Genomic DNA, 20710 nt, shown 5'->3' with positions numbered 1-20710 from the left:
GTGAGAGTAAAAAAACATGTTCCAGTATTTACTATTCGCCTGCTAATCTATGTAAATATTCAGTGAAAAAATAACTTCATAATTTTTACAGTGCTTTACTTTTAATTTAAAGCTTTCGTGACTGCAGGGATTCTTATTTTTGGTTCTTTCGGTAAAGTCACGTATAAGGGAAATAATAAAATAATAATAAACATGCCTTGGCTTCAATGTAATTTTATAACCGATATGAATTTTCATCAGCTGAAGAGGTTGTGAGCTGCTACTGGTGTCAGAAAAACATCTAAAATATTGAATGACCCATATCTAAATGTGCAAACCCTAGGTACTGGGTAAGTAACTCTTACACAGTACTCAAAGAGCCCCTGTCTCCACCCTTTTGCAAAAGAGACCGTGACTTTCATTGCGCTGCCATCTGGATAATTTAAGGACGATGAATTGAAAGAGAATCACATCCCTGCAAAAAGTAAAAGCGTCCGCAGCTTATTAACATTGTGTTCTCTTGCATGAACAACATCAGCACACAGCACAGTCAAGAGCTGATATAGCACGGGCAACCAACATTTGACTTGATGTTCGCATTTAATCCATGACCCATTTAGCAGGACTAGCAGCCACGCAAGCCAAATGCTGTTTTAATGACAGTATTGATTTAAAGTTTGGGCGGGGAAGCGTTTTTCTGACTGTGGTCTATTTATTTGTCCGATGGTGCTCTCACCTGGGGCAGGCAGGGTGATTCGAACTCAGACCTCTTGCCAGAAAAATAAACGATCATTCACAAGCCTATAACGCCAACAAAGCAATATATGTGCTTTAAAAATGCCCACGGTTAGAAGCCTTTGCGATTCCTTATCACCTTTGCAACAGACACGTGGGAACCTGCGGTCACGCAGGGAAATGTACTGCGTTTTATTTCTGCAGTGTCAAAAGTAGAAAAATCCTGGAATTAACGAGACTTCAAAAACTACGAAGTGAGATGCTCGGAAAAAGTTATGACAGGTACAAGATGCAGACGTCTTTGCTTTTGACATGTAAAATTTGACCTAATGGAACCCAACACATTACATTCAATGGCCCAGCACTGTAATTTGGAAGAAGCCAGAAGTGGAGGCCATAAATGCAAGATGTGGATTGACGGCTTAACAGAGACAAACGTAAAATGTCGATTTAAAGCTTTCGTGACTGCAGGGATTCATCTTCTTGGTTCTTTCGGTAAAGTCACGTAGAAGGGAAATAATAAAATAATAAAAATAAACATAATAAAATAATTTTCACGACGTTTCGGCCACAACGCAAGCAGCTTGCGTCGTGAGAATTTTTTTTATTATGTTTGAATTTTATTATTTTATTATTTCCCTTCTACGTGACTTTACCGAAAGAACCAAGAAGAAGAGACAAACGTAGTACAGGAAACGATCGGCATGACCAGAGAAAGAAACGAATGTTAAAAATGGGGGGGGGGGGGGGGGAACCCTTCAAATAGGATAACTTCGATTGACCAATGACTGCAGGAAATGATGCTCAATCACCAAAGACAAAGATCCCCCGTGCAGCTTTAATAGACTGTTGGGTCAAGTCCGGTTAAGAAGCGCCTACGAAGGCCGGAACGGCACACAAAGGAGTGAATGGCCAGATCCACACCGGGCCGCCTTTTCTCTGTCGTGGCGATGTTTTTACACATTGCATTAGGTACTCATGTGAAGCTGAGACGACCAGGGCAATGTCCAGGCCCATTTCAGATAATCGTCAATGGTGTTGGCTGTGAGCGGGAATCGAACTCGGGTCGCCAGGTTCGTCACCGCCCACCGTTAGCACCACCATCATCATCATTGTCGTTATTGTCACCGCTGTGAGTGGTGACGCCTTGAGGTAGTATTTTACTGTTCCAGATCCCCCTTGAGAAATTAACCACAAGCTCTGCCACACCCTCGTTATCACAAAAGCCCCTCAAACTGGCTATTGCTCTTAATGTCTTGGACATTAGCAGAGCAGATGTCGGGGTGATGAAAGGGGTTTAGTACGCAGAGATCAGAGAAAAGTAATTTGGGGCAAATGAAGGGTGCTTTAATGACCGCGTGTCTGACCACCATTAAATGTGTACCGACGTTCTCAATTGCCCGGTGGTGTGAAATATCTGTATGCACTACAAACGTGCATTTATTGCAAATCAGTTTCTATGAAATGAAATAGCCTGCATGTTATAACATTAAAACCTTACTCGTGGCAGGATCCAGCCAAATGCTTAAGTATAGTTGAGATTAGAAAGGATTTAGTTATTAAAACTTTGAGGCTTGCAGATTTATTAAATCTCTCCCACACCAGATGGGTCACTGCTAACCACACATCCACCCGCAAATACATGAAACAAAAAAAAACTGTTTAAAAATCAACTTATAATAAAATCAGAATGCATATAAAGGCAAAGCATTGGGCAATAGTGTTTCTTGCTGGCCCTTCTTTATGGAATCTGCAGTGAAGAAAATTGGCACTGCCCAATACGTTACCGACTATATGAATTTTCCATTGAGGACAGTATTATTGACGAATGTGTCGAGGTTTTGTAATCTATGTTTTAAAAAATACTTCGATTATACGTATGAACGCACACGTGTTCAACCAACAAAGATTAAAAAAAAATATTACGCACAAAAAATAAATGATGCGTGATGTTACATATCTATGATAAATCTATATCCGCCCGATGCGAAATAGATAATGCATCTCCAACGAGCTCTCACCTGGTTAAACAAACAAATAACGAAATGAATTCTCTCAGGGGAAGTGGTCAATCAAATACCAAAATGAGACAAGGGATGTCAATATAAAGATAATATCCAGAGCAATACAGAGCTAGCGGAGGCTCGCAACAGGAATTAGCCACGTAAGACCTCTATGGTTCATAATTTTTTCATACATTACCTTGACAGGATAATTACAAATGAGTCATGCAGAATCTCAAAACACGGCAAATTGGCCATCAGACGCAGGAGAAATGGCTGAAGAAATGGAAAGGCATTACTATGTACGAGTTCAAAATAATATAGAGGTTACAATACCTGGGAGCAAACAATAAAGTTTCCAATTTCACCGTTTCACCTCTTGACATTAGATTCTTTTTTTTAATTACTATTTTGCTGTTATCATGCTTCCAGAGGAAAACTTTTCCCAGTACGTATAATTTTCTGTTGTATTTGTCATTGATAACAATACTACAAAGCCGTTTTATAATACGCTCCAGAGAGCAAAACGTATCCAAAACTTGTGCCCAGTTACACAAATCTGGTCACACTCTAACACATCTACTGGATTGTGTGATGCACCTGAAACTTTCGCTCTAAAATACAGGGGATCAAAGTAAGTCTCATCATCTGTAGAAAACAATTATCTATGCAGACGTTTGTGAGCACACATATTTGAAAATCCACCTGTTTTGTCTGAACAACCTTGAACATGAATATCATAAATCGGTCGTAATACGTAACATAATAATATATCATTAACAGCTCTTTGTCAATCTACTGCTGGATGAGGGCCTCCTTTCACTGTATTGGTCGTAGGGGTTTGTTTGATCATATTTTATCACGTTGGTCAGTGCATGTGGGTGCAGGGGGACACATGACCTTTTCAGATATCACTTGCCACTTATGTTTCCATGACTTAGAATCTGTTACGCTGCGTATTTCTAAATTAGGTTAGGTGCATGATTGGCAATGTTTTTCTTTTGGTTCAACTTTGTTTTACAATTTTCACCTCGGCACCATATCATAAGATGAAGTGTCCATTAGGATCTCCCTTGAGAGCAGTACAACCTTTAGTCTAGATTTGAATCTTTCGTGACTGCAAGGATTCATATTCTTGGGTTTTTTCGGTAAAGTCACGTAGGTAAAAAATTAAAATTAATAAAAGTAAAATAACATAAAAATCACGACGTTTCGGAGGCAACACAAGCTTCCATCTTCAGGTGGAACCGTCACAGCACGCTTGCTGTATCAATTTTATTTTTTTACCTACGTGACTTTACCGAAAAAACCCAAGAATATGAACCTTTAGTCTCATAGAACACCCTACAGAAGTGGATATCACAGAGCTACCTCTGAGATACCTTCAAGTGACCTCTGGAAATATACAGTTGGAGGAAGCACTTTCCCATCTACCATGTATATGAGAGTAATGTTCACCGCCTGATGGTCAAAGCAATATATTCATTCGTATAACTTGAATTGAGCCAAATTCAGTGAGGAACTACATTTTATTTATGGGGACCTCATTTGCCAGTAAAAATATGATAATTGGTTCTTTACCCTTCTATCTGGCAACAAAACTGACACCTTTTTGCAAGGAGTCATGTTTGCATAGACCGCAATACCTGCAGTCATAAATACAAACAAAAGACATAACTCTGATAATGTGCACTGTCCTTGAAGTTGATTGGTCCACACCCGAGACAGCTTTCCTTCGAGCCTAGTCTCATATGGGTTGGACCAGATGACGCCAAAAGGCGCACAACTCAAGGACAATGCACCATCAGAGTATGAGAGCTCGGGGCAAGCATCTACACTATGGGGACCTCATTTGCCAGTAAAAATATGATAATTGGTTCTTTACCCTTCTATCTGGCAACAAAACTGACACCTTTTTGCAAGGAGTCATGTTTGCATAGACCGCAATACCTGCAGTCATAAATACAAACAAAAGACATAACTCTGATAATGTGCACTGTCCTTGAAGTTGATTGGTCCACACCCGAGACAGCTTTCCTTCGAGCCTAGTCTCATATGGGTTGGACCAGATGACGCCAAAAGGCGCACAACTCAAGGACAATGCACCATCAGAGTATGAGAGCTCGGGGCAAGCATCTACACTATGGGGACCTCATTTGCCAGTAAAAATATGATAATTGGTTCTTTACCCTTCTATCTGGCAACAAAACTGACACCTTTTTGCAAGGAGTCATGTTTGCATAGACCGCAATACCTGCAGTCATAAATACAAACAAAAGACATAACTCTGATAATGTGCACTGTCCTTGAAGTTGATTGGTCCACACCCGAGACAGCTTTCCTTCGAGCCTAGTCTCATATGGGTTGGACCAGATGACGCCAAAAGGCGCACAACTCAAGGACAATGCACCATCAGAGTATGAGAGCTCGGGGCAAGCATCTACACTATGGGGACCTCATTTGCCAGTAAAAATATGATAATTGGTTCTTTACCCTTCTATCTGGCAACAAAACTGACACCTTTTTGCAAGGAGTCATGTTTGCATAGACCGCAATACCTGCAGTCATAAATACCAACAAAAGACATAACTCTGATAATGTGCACCGTCCTTGAAGTTTATTGGTCCACACCCGAGACAGCTTTCCTTCGAGCCTAGTCTCATATGGGTTGGACCAGATGACGCCAAAAGGCGCACAACTCAAGGACAATGCACCATCAGAGTATGAGAGCTCGGGGCAAGCATCTACACTATGGGGACCTCATTTGCCAGTAAAAATATGATAATTGGTTCTTTACCCTTCTATCTGGCAACAAAACTGACACCTTTTTGTTGTGCGCCTTTTGGCGTCATCTGGTCCAACCCATATGAGACTAGGCTCGAAGGAAAGCTGTCTCGGGTGTGGACCAATCAACTTCAAGGACAGTGCACATTATCAGAGTTATGTCTTTTGTTTGTATTTATGACTGCAGGTATTGCGGTCTATGCAAACATGACTCCTTGCAAAAAGGTGTCAGTTTTGTTGCCAGATAGAAGGGTAAAGAACCAATTATCATATTTTTACTGGCAAATGAGGTCCCCATAGTGTAGATGCTTGCCCCGAGCTCTCATACTCTGATGGTGCATTGTCCTTGAGTTGTGCGCCTTTTGGCGTCATCTGGTCCAACCCATATGAGACTAGGCTCGAAGGAAAGCTGTCTCGGGTGTGGACCAATCAACTTCAAGGACAGTGCACATTATCAGAGTTATGTCTTTTGTTTGTATTTATGACTGCAGGTATTGCGGTCTATGCAAACATGACTCCTTGCAAAAAGGTGTCAGTTTTGTTGCCAGATAGAAGGGTAAAGAACCAATTATCATATTTTTACTGGCAAATGAGGTCCCCATAGTGTAGATGCTTGCCCCGAGCTCTCATACTCTGATGGTGCATTGTCCTTGAGTTGTGCGCCTTTTGGCGTCATCTGGTCCAACCCATATGAGACTAGGCTCGAAGGAAAGCTGTCTCGGGTGTGGACCAATCAACTTCAAGGACAGTGCACATTATCAGAGTTATGTCTTTTGTTTGTATTTATGACTGCAGGTATTGCGGTCTATGCAAACATGACTCCTTGCAAAAAGGTGTCAGTTTTGTTGCCAGATAGAAGGGTAAAGAACCAATTATCATATTTTTACTGGCAAATGAGGTCCCCATAGTGTAGATGCTTGCCCCGAGCTCTCATACTCTGATGGTGCATTGTCCTTGAGTTGTGCGCCTTTTGGCGTCATCTGGTCCAACCCATATGAGACTAGGCTCGAAGGAAAGCTGTCTCGGGTGTGGACCAATCAACTTCAAGGACAGTGCACATTATCAGAGTTATGTCTTTTGTTTGTATTTATGACTGCAGGTATTGCGGTCTATGCAAACATGACTCCTTGCAAAAAGGTGTCAGTTTTGTTGCCAGATAGAAGGGTAAAGAACCAATTATCATATTTTTACTGGCAAATGAGGTCCCCATAGTGTAGATGCTTGCCCCGAGCTCTCATACTCTGATGGTGCATTGTCCTTGAGTTGTGCGCCTTTTGGCGTCATCTGGTCCAACCCATATGAGACTAGGCTCGAAGGAAAGCTGTCTCGGGTGTGGACCAATCAACTTCAAGGACAGTGCACATGATCAGAGTTATGTCTTTTGTTTGTATTTATGACTGCAGGTATTGCGGTCTATGCAAACATGACTCCTTGCAAAAAGGTGTCAGTTTTGTTGCCAGATAGAAGGGTAAAGAACCAATTATCATATTTTTACTGGCAAATGAGGTCCCCATAGTGTAGATGCTTGCCCCGAGCTCTCATACTCTGATGGTGCATTGTCCTTGAGTTGTGCGCCTTTTGGCGTCATCTGGTCCAACCCATATGAGACTAGGCTCGAAGGAAAGCTGTCTCGGGTGTGGACCAATCAACTTCAAGGACAGTGCACATTATCAGAGTTATGTCTTTTGTTTGTATTTATGACTGCAGGTATTGCGGTCTATGCAAACATGACTCCTTGCAAAAAGGTGTCAGTTTTGTTGCCAGATAGAAGGGTAAAGAACCAATTATCATATTTTTACTGGCAAATGAGGTCCCCATAGTGTAGATGCTTGCCCCGAGCTCTCATACTCTGATGGTGCATTGTCCTTGAGTTGTGCGCCTTTTGGCGTCATCTGGTCCAACCCATATGAGACTAGGCTCGAAGGAAAGCTGTCTCGGGTGTGGACCAATCAACTTCAAGGACAGTGCACATTATCAGAGTTATGTCTTTTGTTTGTATTTATGACTGCAGGTATTGCGGTCTATGCAAACATGACTCCTTGCAAAAAGGTGTCAGTTTTGTTGCCAGATAGAAGGGTAAAGAACCAATTATTACATTTTATTTGTTGGGATTTTTTGTGCTGTCTTTGTTTTAGTTGATGTATCTGCTTTTGACATATATTGTTTAGGCAGATGCCAATGTGCCTGAAGAACATTTTTACTGATCAGTATATTTATTTACAACAAATGTAACCAATCAAAATTACCTACTATGTCATATGGATTAGAAATTATTACACAACAAGATGAAACGCATGGTGAGGTGCATTCCTGTTATATTTAAAGACAGAAAGATGAGCTCATGAATCCGTGAACAAACCCAAGTTGGAGACATCATATTGACTGTTAAGGAAAGTGAGTTTGGTCACGAGAAAGGCTGATGGGCAGTGGTCAAGGTTATCGAAAAAGCAGCCAGCAGCCAGAGGAGGGAACATGCCCAAGAGAACATCAAACAACAGGAATGGTGCGATAAAATCATCTTGTGCGTCGTAGCGAGATGCATTATGGCATCGCAAGACCGTTTGAAATGTATTTACAAAAAAAAAGTTTTTAAAGGTTATTATTGAAAAGGAAATGAACAAACGTCAGCTAAATTGGGATATTAGAAATCATCTTCTTTTTCCCTGATGATAATGCAGATTCGTCTCTATTGAGCTGTAGTCACCCTTGTTGCCATGGAAACGCATGTCCCTCTAACAAAAGGGAATTGTTTCTTACAGAAAAGAAAGCATAATATTTGTTGATACTTTCGAAGGATCAATAATTATTGTGAATGAAACTGCTACTACGAATAATAATAATAATAGATTAAATGAAATCAAATAGAAAAACAAACATAAAATAAAGCCACATTTCTGTCTAAAGATATTTCTGCACAACAATACACGTGCTATCAACTTCTCTGCTCAGTGAAATGTTTATTCATGATGTTCCTTATTTTGCACAAGAATACACGTGCTATCAACTTCTCTGCTCAGTGAAATGTTTATTAATGATGTTCCTTATTTTGCACAAGAATACACATGCTATCAACTTCTCTGCTCAGTGAAATGTTTATTCATGATGTTCCTTATTTTAATATTCATGGGTTTTTCTGCGAAGGGGTCTTGATTAATCATAACTTTGTCATTAATGTTGTGGGTAACGTTCCTACCTCAGGTATGGTTTACAATACAGACATAGTGTCTTGATTTAAAGCTTTCGTGACTGCAGGGATTCATCTTCTTGGTTCTTTCGGTAAAGTCACGTAGAAGGGAAGTAATAAAATAATAAAAATATGTTTTATTTTTATTATTTTATTACTTCCCTTCGACGTGACTTTACCGAAAGAACCAAGAAGAGACATAGTGTCGTTACAATAGAGACACAACAAATGGTGTGCTTTTCTCATTCCTGTCAAAAAAATATTGAACCACTGTAAACATTGAATTTCAGACGATTTTGTACAAACGTACCTAGTACTGTAGTGAGCAAGCACTGACCAATAGGTAATATTTTGTCCTTCGCGACACCTCCAATAAGCACGGTTGGCTACGTACGGTGCGAAAGAAGTTCAATATACGTACATTCACCCACCCTGGCTACAGCTAATGTGCTTCTCAAAAAGGTGACCTTTCTAAAGATAATTTCCAAAAAGATGCTGCTTCTGTTGGCTGTAGGTGTCACCTAAAAAGATTCTTTGCACAAGCAATTCAACATACCGGACTAAAACATTTCAATATTTTACACTGTGTGCCCTCTGGTCTGACATACATTCGGTACACGTTATGGTAAAATACACCATGCTGTATAATTTCACTAATGAGCCACTTTTAATGTTCACAGTTTTACAAAAAAAAATTCCATTGATTGATGAAAGGTTGCCAAGAAGATGTGTATGTAAAATGACTTTGTGTTAATTGTAAATGTAAAATAGTGATAATCAGAATCGCTGCTTAGAGTGATTACAACCGAGAGTCACTACAAATGGCATGATGATCCGTTTATAGATGCCACACCGAAGAAATTAGTACAGTTAAGTATACGGAAAACAACATTTTAACACACTCTGACAAAGGCATTGTTCACTTTTCTGCATTGCAACTAGGACTCAAGAGGAGCCTTGGGTTAGTGATGTGAATGTACTAAATGTCACCGTATGATTATTCTCATTAACATCCGTGGATAATACCATAATCCACTGTGCTTTGTGGTCATTGCAAGAGGCACAACTGTACAACCATGTACAGTTTTTGAAAGTATAACAATCAACATCCTGATGCTCTATGTGATTCCAACAACTTACAAGTCTACCTAAAAAATCTATATGTTGCAGTACTGTATAATTATTTAGAAAAAAACACACCATATATTACAAATCACTTGACGAGTGACCATCTCATTCCGAGGAAAGAATCATTGGGTGTGCGTTACTAACTGCACAAGTGCAATAACACAGCACAAACAGTAGAGGGGGGACTGACTATATACGATGGAGAAAATACAGGGACATGTAAATATTTTTTACTAGTAGGAACCTCCTGGTTACGCCAGCCCACAGGGGATTATTGTGTCCGTCCGTCGTGCAGGAAGGGGCTGGGTGGGGAGGGAGGGGCTGGGTGGGGAGGGAGGGGCTGGGTGGGGAGGGTGGGGAGGGGCTGGGTGGGGAAGGTGGGGCTGGGTGGGAGTGGGAGGGGTGGGGCTGGGTGGAGAGGGGCTGGTTACCCCGTGGTGCCCTTAAAAAACTCAACGTTTAACCTTCTCACGCCGGCTTGTGCCCGCCCTCACAGTCGGGCATATTTGCGGAATACACCACGCCGCCGTTGACCCTGGCCATTGACCGAGCAACCCAACGTTCCTACCAGCTCCCTCCGCAGGAATGTGTTTTTTATTCTCCCCATCAGTGTATTTGTTGTACAGGGACCCCTCTACTTAGGAACATTCGACCCATTCATAAACTTTCAGAGATACGAACAAACCTGTCTGTATGTCCAGTTGCCTGTTCGGACCGAGAGTCGTAAGTTAAACCACCGCGCAATAGATGGCGGTGGTGGCATCTACATCTGCAAAACGTGAAGAACCAGTGGAATCTACATCTGCAGGAGATTATACAACTTTTAAAGCTATTTCCCGTGTTTAGTGTAAATGTCGTACAACATGTTTGGAATGGACAGGAGTAAAGTTGGACTTACGAACAAATCGACTTACGAACAGACCCCTGGAACCTAACTCGTTCGTAAATAGAGGAGTCCCTGTACACGTTGCCGTGTTGATGATCCATAAACAGCTGTGAATCCAGTAAAACACATGTGGGAGGTCACTTTTTGCCGCAAAACCAAACATGTTCAAGATCGCGTCCGTAAAGAACTGTGACTTTCTGCAAACGATCACCATATTACCGCACAGCTTTGGGAAGCTCGTTGGTTTAATCCTGTGTGGACCTTGTCTTATGAATTAAATGTACATCTATTGAAAGTATAGAACATGTACTGTAATTCAACGTATGAACTCTTACGTAAATAAAGAAAAAGAAGTAATGGAAAAAGAGCAACTTCAGTCCCTTAATCGAATTAGTTACTTAAGCCTTAGATTAATTTCTAGATTAAGGGACTACACCTGTCCCTTATCAGGGCAACACAAATGATACATTCAATGTTCATATTGCCCTGGAAAGTGTAAGGTAAACATCCAATATTTCTCATGCTATCAAAATTATATCCCAAAATATTAGTGCCTCCGATGAGTATGGTTGGCTACGTAGGGTGTGAAACAAGTTCTACATACAGTACATACATTCACTCCAGGAAAGAAGCTGCTACATTTACAGAAGCAAATGATTACGCACGTAAATAAGGCAACATAATTTTAAGGAAGCTGTGGTTTGTATTTCATTCTGCACTTGCAGGTGCTGTTCTCAAGCCAAGTCAAGTACTGATAGTGATAGAACTCACACTCAGAAAATAATGGTTGGGTGACTGAGAAAGTCAATTCCAATGTCAGTGTCAGATGACTAAATATGCGCCTCTGCATTCTTGCTTTTCCAAAGTTCAAGCCCAACTAGAGATTAAGCCAGATTATCAGGATAGAATCCGTACGCTGTACAATGGAAAACGTGTGTGTCGTTTGCGGAATACACACTGTATTTAATTCAGAGAGTAGATGGCATGAATTGTGCATTGTATATCATCATAATTAAATTGTGCAGTGGACATAACCTATGTGAATCACGCGAATTAAGGCACCGTGTGCTAGCGTAGCGTTCAAAGAAACTACAGGACGCGAATCATCGCTGGCATACAAATGAAATTGATTCACGGTATGAGTCAAATACAGTAGAGTACTGAAAGTATTTTTAGACGTGGCAATTGCACGCTTGTTTCACACAGCAGGCTGTGGGGTAGTGCAGCATTGATTGCCATGATATAGCTGCATCCAAAGGTATGAGGCATTCATTGCCTGATAAACAAATTTCCCTAATTATCCAACTGAGGAGTAATTTGCAAAAGGCAGAACACGTTATAAATAGATACAAGAGTATGAATATTTAATGTGCACCCAACCATTTTATTTCGTTGGGTTCCAGAGAACCTACAACACATTTTTTTTTGTTCATGGCCACACTTCCGTTATTGCAGTTGTGAGTGAAACAAAGATAAGGGGCGAAAGGGGGAAACGTGCTTTTCTGAAACCACACGGCAAACACAGCCAACACAGACATCATCACCAGAATGCCAGCAGCCAGAATCCTTCCTAGACGTTTACCAAGAGCCCCCCCCCCCCCCCACCAGAGTCCATGCCACACAACAAACAATGGCACAAAAAACAAGCCCCCTCGTTTGATTGAACACTGCACTTGTGATGGACACAAAGGGCCTCCACGTTTCATAACAGCATTTGGTCATTGTTTTTTAGTGGCGTGGTTCCAACAGCCCATGTTGGCTGCACGATCTTGAGATCCCATTATAGAAAAAAATGTTTTTACTTGTACGGCTTCATTTGTAAGAGATGTGCATGTAATAGGTGTGTATTCTGTCGTGGTGTGATATTACAAGGAAACGCGTATCAAGAATTGTACAGTAATTTCGTTTGTAAAATGTTATATTATAAACCACTAGTGCACAACATACGTCAATGGTTTTATAACAACACTACTGCACCATATTAGTATATATTTTATATACTAATATATAATATGTCCACATTACAATATAGGAATACCTTCAAATGCTAAGCATTAGTTAAAACGTATGGCAGTGTATTAATGTATTGTACATGTACCTCAATACGAATATCTACATTTGTTCCAGTACAGTATAGTGCATGCATGATACATTTGTATACGCAGTCATATTGTGCCATGTACGTTTACGAAGCTATATTTACATTTGAGTGCAAGTATAATCAAGTACTTGTGTGCACGCACCAATGTGCAAGCATTGTATGTTGCATAGGGACGTGCATTGTATATGCACAGTAATTTCGTTACCATTCGTGCACATGGTGAAATCCACAAATGTTGCCCACTAACAGGGCTCACGTTTGTTGCAAACCAAGGACAAAGGAAACGTTGGAAGGGCGCCCGCTAGCGGCAACCCAAGCCTCGCAACAACATCGACAGCACACACACAAAAAAAACCCCACCGCAATTTTACACGTTGACAGCAGCAACGCAAGCCGGCGAATTAAAGCGTAAGAAGAATAAAAGGGCTGCAATAATTGGGAACGATGAACGGTCGTTGATGATTGATGTCACGACGAGACAACGTTTCGGCATCGTTCTCAGCCACAATGTCGACCGCAACATGCTACGGCTGCTACTGCTGTTGTTTTTTTCCGTTTGCATCCGTCGTCAAAGATTTTGACAGGATATAACCGTGGCCCTGCCTTACGATAAAACAGCGTCTGTCTTTAAATCGCGAGAGTGACATCATCGCAGGCACGGAATGAGCGTTCACCAAACCCGCGTTCTGCGTGCCACCAGCTGCGTCTGCATGACACCTGTCAATCAAGTTTGACGTGCACATGACATGCACGTTCACGGATGAAGCATGCACGAATAAACACACGCACGGGGTAGGGGGGGGGGCTCTGGGACTATATTTTATAAAGAAACGTTAAATGCTAGTTGTGTGCCCGTTTAAAGTCTTGTCACTTGTCAGTGCGTGCACACACACACACATAGAAGCACACGCACACAAGCACACACACACAGGCACACACACATACAATCACACACATACAAGCACACGCACACAAGCACACACACACAAGCACACACACACACACAAGCACACACACGCACACAAGCACACACACACAAGCACACACACACGCACACGCACACATACAAGCACACACACAAGCACACACACACAAGCACACACATACAACCGCACACACATACAACCGCACACACACACAAGCACACACACACAAGCACACACACATACAAGCATACACACACATACAAGCATACACACACATACAAGCACACACACATACAAGCACACACACAAAGCACACACACACACAAGCACACACACACATACAAAGCACACACACACATACAAGCACACACACAAGCACACACACACATACAACCACACACACAAGCACACACACAAGCACACACACACATACAAGCACGCACACACACACAAGCACACACACATACAAGCACACGCACACATACAAGCACACACACAGATACAAGCACACGCACACGTACACACACACACAAGCACACGTACACACATACAAGCACACACACACAAGCACACACACATACAAGCACACACACACACACGCACACACACACAAGCACACACACACAAGCACACACACACAAGCACACACACAAGCACACACACACACACACAAGCACACACACATACAAGCACACACACATATAAGCACACACACACAAGCACACACACAAGCACACACACACACAAGCACACACAAGCATGCACACACACACATCCAAAGCACACACACATACAACCACACACACACATACAAGCACAGACACACACATACAAGCACACACACACAAGCACACACACACAAACAAGCACACACACACAAGCACACACACATACAAGACAAAGATCCCCCGTATAGCCTTAACAGACTGTAGGGGCAAGTGCTGTTAGCGAGCACCTATGAAGGCCAGAACGGTACACGAGGGGGTGGGTGGCCAGCGCCACGCCCGACCGCCTTTGTCTCCCCAGTGGCGATGTTTACACACCGCACAAGGTACTCATTTAAGGCTGAGTCGACCTAGGGGAGGCCCAGGACCGGTTCAGATCATCGTCACTGGTGTTAGCCGTGAACGGGAATCGAACCCGGGTCGCCAGGTTCATAGCGCAGCGCGCTAACCGCTACACTACCGCACACACACACATACAAGCACACACACATACAAGCACACACACATACAAGCACACACAAGCACACACACACACAAGCACACACACATACAAGCACACACACATACAAGCACACACAAGCACACACACACATACAAGCACACACACATACAAGCACACACATACACATACAAGCGCACACACACATACAAGCACACACATACACATACAAGCGCACACACACAAGCACACACACACACAAGCACACACACACATACAAGCACACACACACACAAGCACACACACATACAAGCACACACAAGCACACACACACATACAAGCACACACATACACATACAAGCGCACACACACACACAAGCACACACACAAACACATACATACATACAAGCATGCATGCATGCACATTGAGGAATATAATTGCAGTGTAAGAGCGCTTTTACAGCGTGCATTTACTTTGTGTGTGTGTACACATTGATAAGCATGCATGCATATTCTCGCAGAATGCCATCATAGATGTGGTTACACATCTACACTGAACAATACATCTGCACACAGCACACGTGTGCGTTATACAGTACAATGATGTGCATATTAGAGTACACTTCAATAGTCTGTGTAGCCTGCTGTGCATATCAACTTGCACGAACAAATGTGCATATAATGACATGATTTCATACAGCATACTTACACAATAATACAGTTTAATTGTATACTGCACCGGTATATTTACTCTACATTATATATTTTTTTAAAATCCATGCAATTGCTGTATACTGTCACACTCCTGTATGCACGTGTACCGAAGTTACCACATGCAGTCCTGTATTTGAAATCTGTTTGATGCATACATTTCCACGTATGCATAGTACACAATACCATGTAGTCACACGCACAGAAACCCCTCACGTGTTGATCATTGTCTTGCATGACGCGCATCGAGTACGGATGTAAGTGCATTCATATCCATTGTTTTATTGACGAGCAGTGCAGTCTATAACCAATCCGTGTGTGTCTACATTCATCGTACAAAAATTACATTCTGCCCACACATCAATTTGCATTTACATAGATGCATGCCCATTCATACAGAGACAATTATAATGATTATTAACTCAACAGTAGTGTACTCTACACACCCACACGCGTAAACTGAACGATGAAATCAATGTGCAGTACACAGCACGTGTCTGTACACACAGGTGTGTGTGTGTTACTGAGTGATTGCAGGTGCCAGCTGTAGAGGGTTAGGTGGGGGTCTTGTCATGAGGATAGGGGACAGGAGGATCTAGATAAGGTGGCTAATGAGGTTAGGAAGCTTATATGGGTTAAGAGAGCTGGGGGGGGCTAGGTGAGTAGGAGAGCCAGGGGGGGTTTATTTAAGAGGGTGTTATATGATTGTCGTGGAAGGGATTAAAATATCGTTTAATGGGGTAGGAGGTTATCGAGAAAGGTACCAGGGCTACAGGGGATTTAACAGGGGTTTAAACGGGGCTTGATTATCTCCAGCAGGATTTAAAAAGGGATACTTTGTCTATCGAGTCAATCAGGGACTTGAGCATGAGGTTGTCTTAGAGGGCTTAACGAAGCTGAGGCTTTCTAGGAGGGTTTAATTCTGGCTAAGAGGGCTAGAGGTCCTCAAGGAGGGTTCCGTGGGGGTGGCTGGGCTGTGAAGACAGCTTAAGATGGCCTAAGCGTGCTGGGGGAAGGGGGTCTAAGACGGGTGGGGGGGTTAAGAGGGCTAGGCAGCTCTAAGAGGGCTAGCAGGGTTCTAATAGGGGTAGGCGATCCATCGAGGTCTATGACGTCTGGGCTATCTCCGTGGGTCGACGAGGTCTCGGTTATTTACGAAGGTGCCTACGAGGAGGATAGGTGCCCTATGGGCGTCTAAGAGGAGGAATAGGATATCTGTGGGGGGGAGGGGTCTGTACTAACCCAGGACAGAGTGGTAGGGGGGGGGTTAAGACGGGGTGGGGGTGGGGGCTAGGGCTCGGGGCGGGGGGTGGGGGGGTTTAAGGGTTGGGTAGTGCTCGGTGGTGGGTTAGGGTTGTGGGGGGGTTAGGGGTTCAGGGTTGGGTGTTAGGGGGGGGGTTAGGGGTCAGGGTTGGGTGTTGGGGGGGTTAGAGGTCAGGGTTGGGTGTTGGGGGGGGTTAGAGGTCAGGGTTGGGTGTTAGGGGGGGTTAGGGGTCAGGGTTGGGTGTTGGGGGGGGGGTAGAGGTCAGGGTTGGGTGTTAGAGGGGGTTAGGGGTCAGGGTTGGGTGTTAGGGAGGGGGTTAGGGGTTCAGGGTTGGATGTTAGGGGGGGGGTTCGGGGTCAGGGTTGGGTGTTAGAGGGGGTTAGGGGTCAGGGTTGGGTGTTAGGGGGGGTTAGGGGTCAGGGTTGTGGGGGGGGTTAGGGGTCAGGGTTGGGTGTTAGAGGGGGTTAGGAGTCAGGGTTGTGGGGGGGTTAGGGGTCAGGGTTAGGTGTAAGGGGGGGGGTTAGGGCTCTTGGGTGGTGGAGGAGTTAGGACGGGGGGGCTCGGGGCTCGGGGGGGGGGCAGCAGGGGTGGGTTCGTCTGGGGGAGGGGGGGGGGTCAGGGTTAGGTGTTAGAGCTCAGGGGGGGGGGGTGGTGGTGGTGGGGGGGGGGGTGTTGGTGGCTCTCACCCGCCTCGGCGCCCAGGGCGATGCGCGCCTCCGCCAGGTACGGGGTGTCGCTCTTGGAGCGCAGCCGCTGAGCCGCGGCGGCCGCAGCCCGCGGCGGCTCCTCGTCCTCGTCGCCGCTCGCAGACGCCGCCATTCGAGACTGCCGGCAGCAGCAGCAGTAGCAGTGGCAGCGGCGATGGGAACAGAGCGAGAGGGGAAAAGCAGCGGTGACAGACAGGAGAGAGAGAGATGGGGGGGGGGGAGGTAGGGAGAGCGGGGAAGGAAGGGGAGATTGAGTGGGGGGAGGAAGGGAGGGATGGCGCGGGTTAAGGGTTAGTCGGGGTTTTGGATACGGACGACGAGAAGGAGGAGGGAGCGAGGGAGGAGGAGGAGGGATTCAGAGGCGATGGGGAACTGAAGGAGGAGGAGGAGGTTTTGGAGGCTGTAGCAGCTGTAGCAGCAGCTGAAGCCGGCAGGATGTGCTTATTGCGTGTTGGGGTGGTGGTGGTGGTGGCGTGCTGAATATGCCGGGGTTTGTTGGTTTGGAGGAGTTTGGAAGTCGTGGTTAGGGATGGCTTTTTTTTCTTGTTCGCTTGGAATATTCGGGGTGTTCGTTTTAAAGCTCCGTTGAGAGCTCACTTTCTTGAGAACTGCTTTTTGTGTTGAGTTTGTTGCTGACGTCCTCATCCCGCACCTAACGATTACCGCGGATTTGGCTACGTGCGGTGCGAAAGAAGTTAAAAATGCGTACACGCATTGCTGGGTGTTTGGGTGATGCGGGTACAAGGCGTAGTCGGGTTGGTTTAAGTTATAGTATTAAGTGCTGAGTGTTTAGTGGTTGGGACTTGCAAGTAAGGTTTATAATATGGGGGTGCAGGGAGTTTAGTGCAGGATGTTTAGTGCAGGATGTTTGGTTCTGTGTGTGTGGTGCAGGGTGTTTAGTGCATGGTTCTGTGTGTGTGTGTGGTGCAGGGAGTTTAGTGCATGGTTCTGTGTGTGTGTGGTGCAGGGTGTTGGTTCTGTGTGTGTTGGTGTGGTGCAGGGAGTTTAGTGCATGGTTCTGTGTGTGTTGGTGTGGTGCAGGGAGTTTAGTGCATGGTTCTGTGTGTGTTGGTGTGGTGCAGGGAGTTTAGTGCATGGTTCTGTGTGTGTGTGGTGCAGGGTGTTGGTTCTGTGTGTGTTGGTGTGGTGCAGGGAGTTTAGTGCATGGTTCTGTGTGTGTTGGTGTGGTGCAGGGAGTTTAGTGCATGGTTCTGTGTGTGTGTGTGGTGCAGGGAGTTTAGTGCATGGTTCTGTGTGTGTGTGGTGCAGGGTGTTGGTTCTGTGTGTGTTGGTGTGGTGCAGGGAGTTTAGTGCATGGTTCTGTGTGTGTGTGTGGTGCAGGGTGTTTAGTGCATGGTTCTGTGTGTGTGTGTGGTGCAGGGAGTTTAGTGCATGGTTCTGTGTGTGTGTGTGGTGCAGGGTGTTTAGTGCATGGTTCTGTGTGTGTGTGGTGCAGGGTGTTTAGTGCATGGTTCTGTGTGTGTGTGTGGTGCAGGGTGTTTAGTGCATGGTTCTGTGTGTGTGGTGCAGGGTGTTTAGTGCATGGTTCTGTGTGTGTGGTGCAGGGTGTTTAGTGCATGGTTCTGTGTGTGTGGGTGTGGTGCAGGGAGTTTAGTGCATGGTTCTGTGTGTGTGGTGTGGTGCAGGGTGTTTGGTTCTGTGTGTGGTGTGGTGCAGGGTGTTGGTTCTGTGTGTGGTGTGGTGCAGGGTGTTGGTTCTGTGTGTGGTGTGGTGCAGGGGTTGGTTCTGTGTGTGGTGGTGGTGGCAGGGGTGTTGGTTCTGTGTGTGTGTGGGGTGCAGGGTGTTGGTTCTGTGTGTGGTGTGTGCAGGGTGTTGGTTCTGTGTTGTGGTGTGGTGCAGGGAGTTGGTTCTGTGTGTGGTGTGGTGCAGGGTGTTGGTTCTGTGTGTGGTGTGGTGCAGGGTGTTGGTTCTGTGTGTGGTGTGGTGCAGGGTGTTGGTTCTGTGTGTGGTGTGGTGCAGGGTGTTGGTTCTGTGTGTGGTGTGGTGCAGGGTGTTGGGTTGGTTGCAGGGTGTGGTTCTGTGTGTGGTGTGGTGCAGGGTGTTGGTTCTGTGTGTGTGGTGTGGTGCAGGGTGTTGGTTCTGTGTGTGGTGTGGTGCAGGGTGTTGGTTCTGTGTGTGGTGTGGTGCAGGGTGTTGGTTCTGTGTGTGGTGTGGTGCAGGGTGTTGGTTCTGTGTGTGTGTGGTGCAGGGTGTTGGTTCTGTGTGTGGTGTGGTTCAGGGTGTTGGTTCTGTGTGTGGTGTGGTGCAGGGTGTTGGTTCTGTGTGTGGTGTGGTGCAGGGTGTTGGTTCTGTGTGTGGTGTGGTGCAGGGTGTTGGTTCTGTGTGTGTGGTGTGGTGCAGGGAGTTGGTTCTGTGTGTGGTGTGGTGCAGGGTGTTGGTTCTGTGTGTGTGGTGTGGTGCAGGGTGTTGGTTCTGTGTGTGTGTGGTGCAGGGTGTTGGTTCTGTGTGTGTGGTGTGGTGCAGGGTGTTGGTTCTGTGTGTGTGGTGTGGTGCAGGGTGTTGGTTCTGTGTGTGGTGTGGTGCAGGGTGTTTGGTTCTGTGTGTGTGTGGGGCAGGGTGTTGGTTCTGTGTGTGTGGTGTGGTGCAGGGTGTTGGTTCTGTGTGTGGTGTGGTGCAGGGTGTTTGGTTCTGTGTGTGTGTGGTGCAGGGTGTTGGTTCTGTGTGTGTGGTGTGGTGCAGGGTGTTGGTTCTGTGTGTGGTATGGTGCAGGGTGTTGGTTCTGTGTGTGCGGTGCAGGGTATTGGTTCTGTGTGTGTGTGGTGCAGGGTGTTGGTTCTGTGTGTGTGTGGTGCAGGGTATTGGTTCTGTGTGTGTGTGGTGCAGGGTGTTGGTTCTGTGTGTGTGTGGTGCAGGGTGTTGGTTCTGTGTGTGTGTGGTGCAGGGTGTTGGTTCAGTGTGTGCGGTGCAGGGTATTGGTTCTGTGTTTGTGTAGTGCAGGGAGTTTTTAGTGCCGGATGTTTGGTGCTGTGTGTATGATGCAGGGAATTGAGTGCAGTGTTTATTGCATGGTGTTTGGTTCAGGTGTTTTGCGCACTTTCTGTTCCGTTTAGTGCAGCCTGTTGAGCACAGGCAATGTTATTTGGGCGTTTGGTGAGGTTCTCAAGTAAACGTATCTCA

At 45.0% G+C, this 20710-nt stretch overlaps 1 protein-coding gene across 1 annotated transcript in view; it reads right to left on the bottom strand.

The window, feature by feature from the left end:
- The window catches only part of LOC133349238 (phosphatase and actin regulator 1-like), a 96138-nt gene extending 78401 nt beyond the window's left edge, over positions 1 to 17737 (bottom strand). Inside the window, 1 exon segment of the mRNA XM_061562563.1 lies at positions 17552 to 17737. Coding sequence (XP_061418547.1) covers positions 17552 to 17684 — 133 coding nt within the window. The 5' untranslated portion in view covers positions 17685 to 17737.
- Positions 17738 to 20710: the final 2973 nt, after the last annotated feature.

The sequence above is a fragment of the Lethenteron reissneri genome, chromosome 29 (assembly GCF_015708825.2).
Source record: "Lethenteron reissneri isolate LAM-NWPU_2019-01 chromosome 29, ASM1570882v1, whole genome shotgun sequence".
Classification (NCBI taxonomy): domain Eukaryota; kingdom Metazoa; phylum Chordata; class Hyperoartia; order Petromyzontiformes; family Petromyzontidae; genus Lethenteron; species Lethenteron reissneri.
The sequence above is the reverse complement of the archived record's forward strand: the minus strand, read 5'-3'. Positions and strand labels throughout refer to the sequence as shown.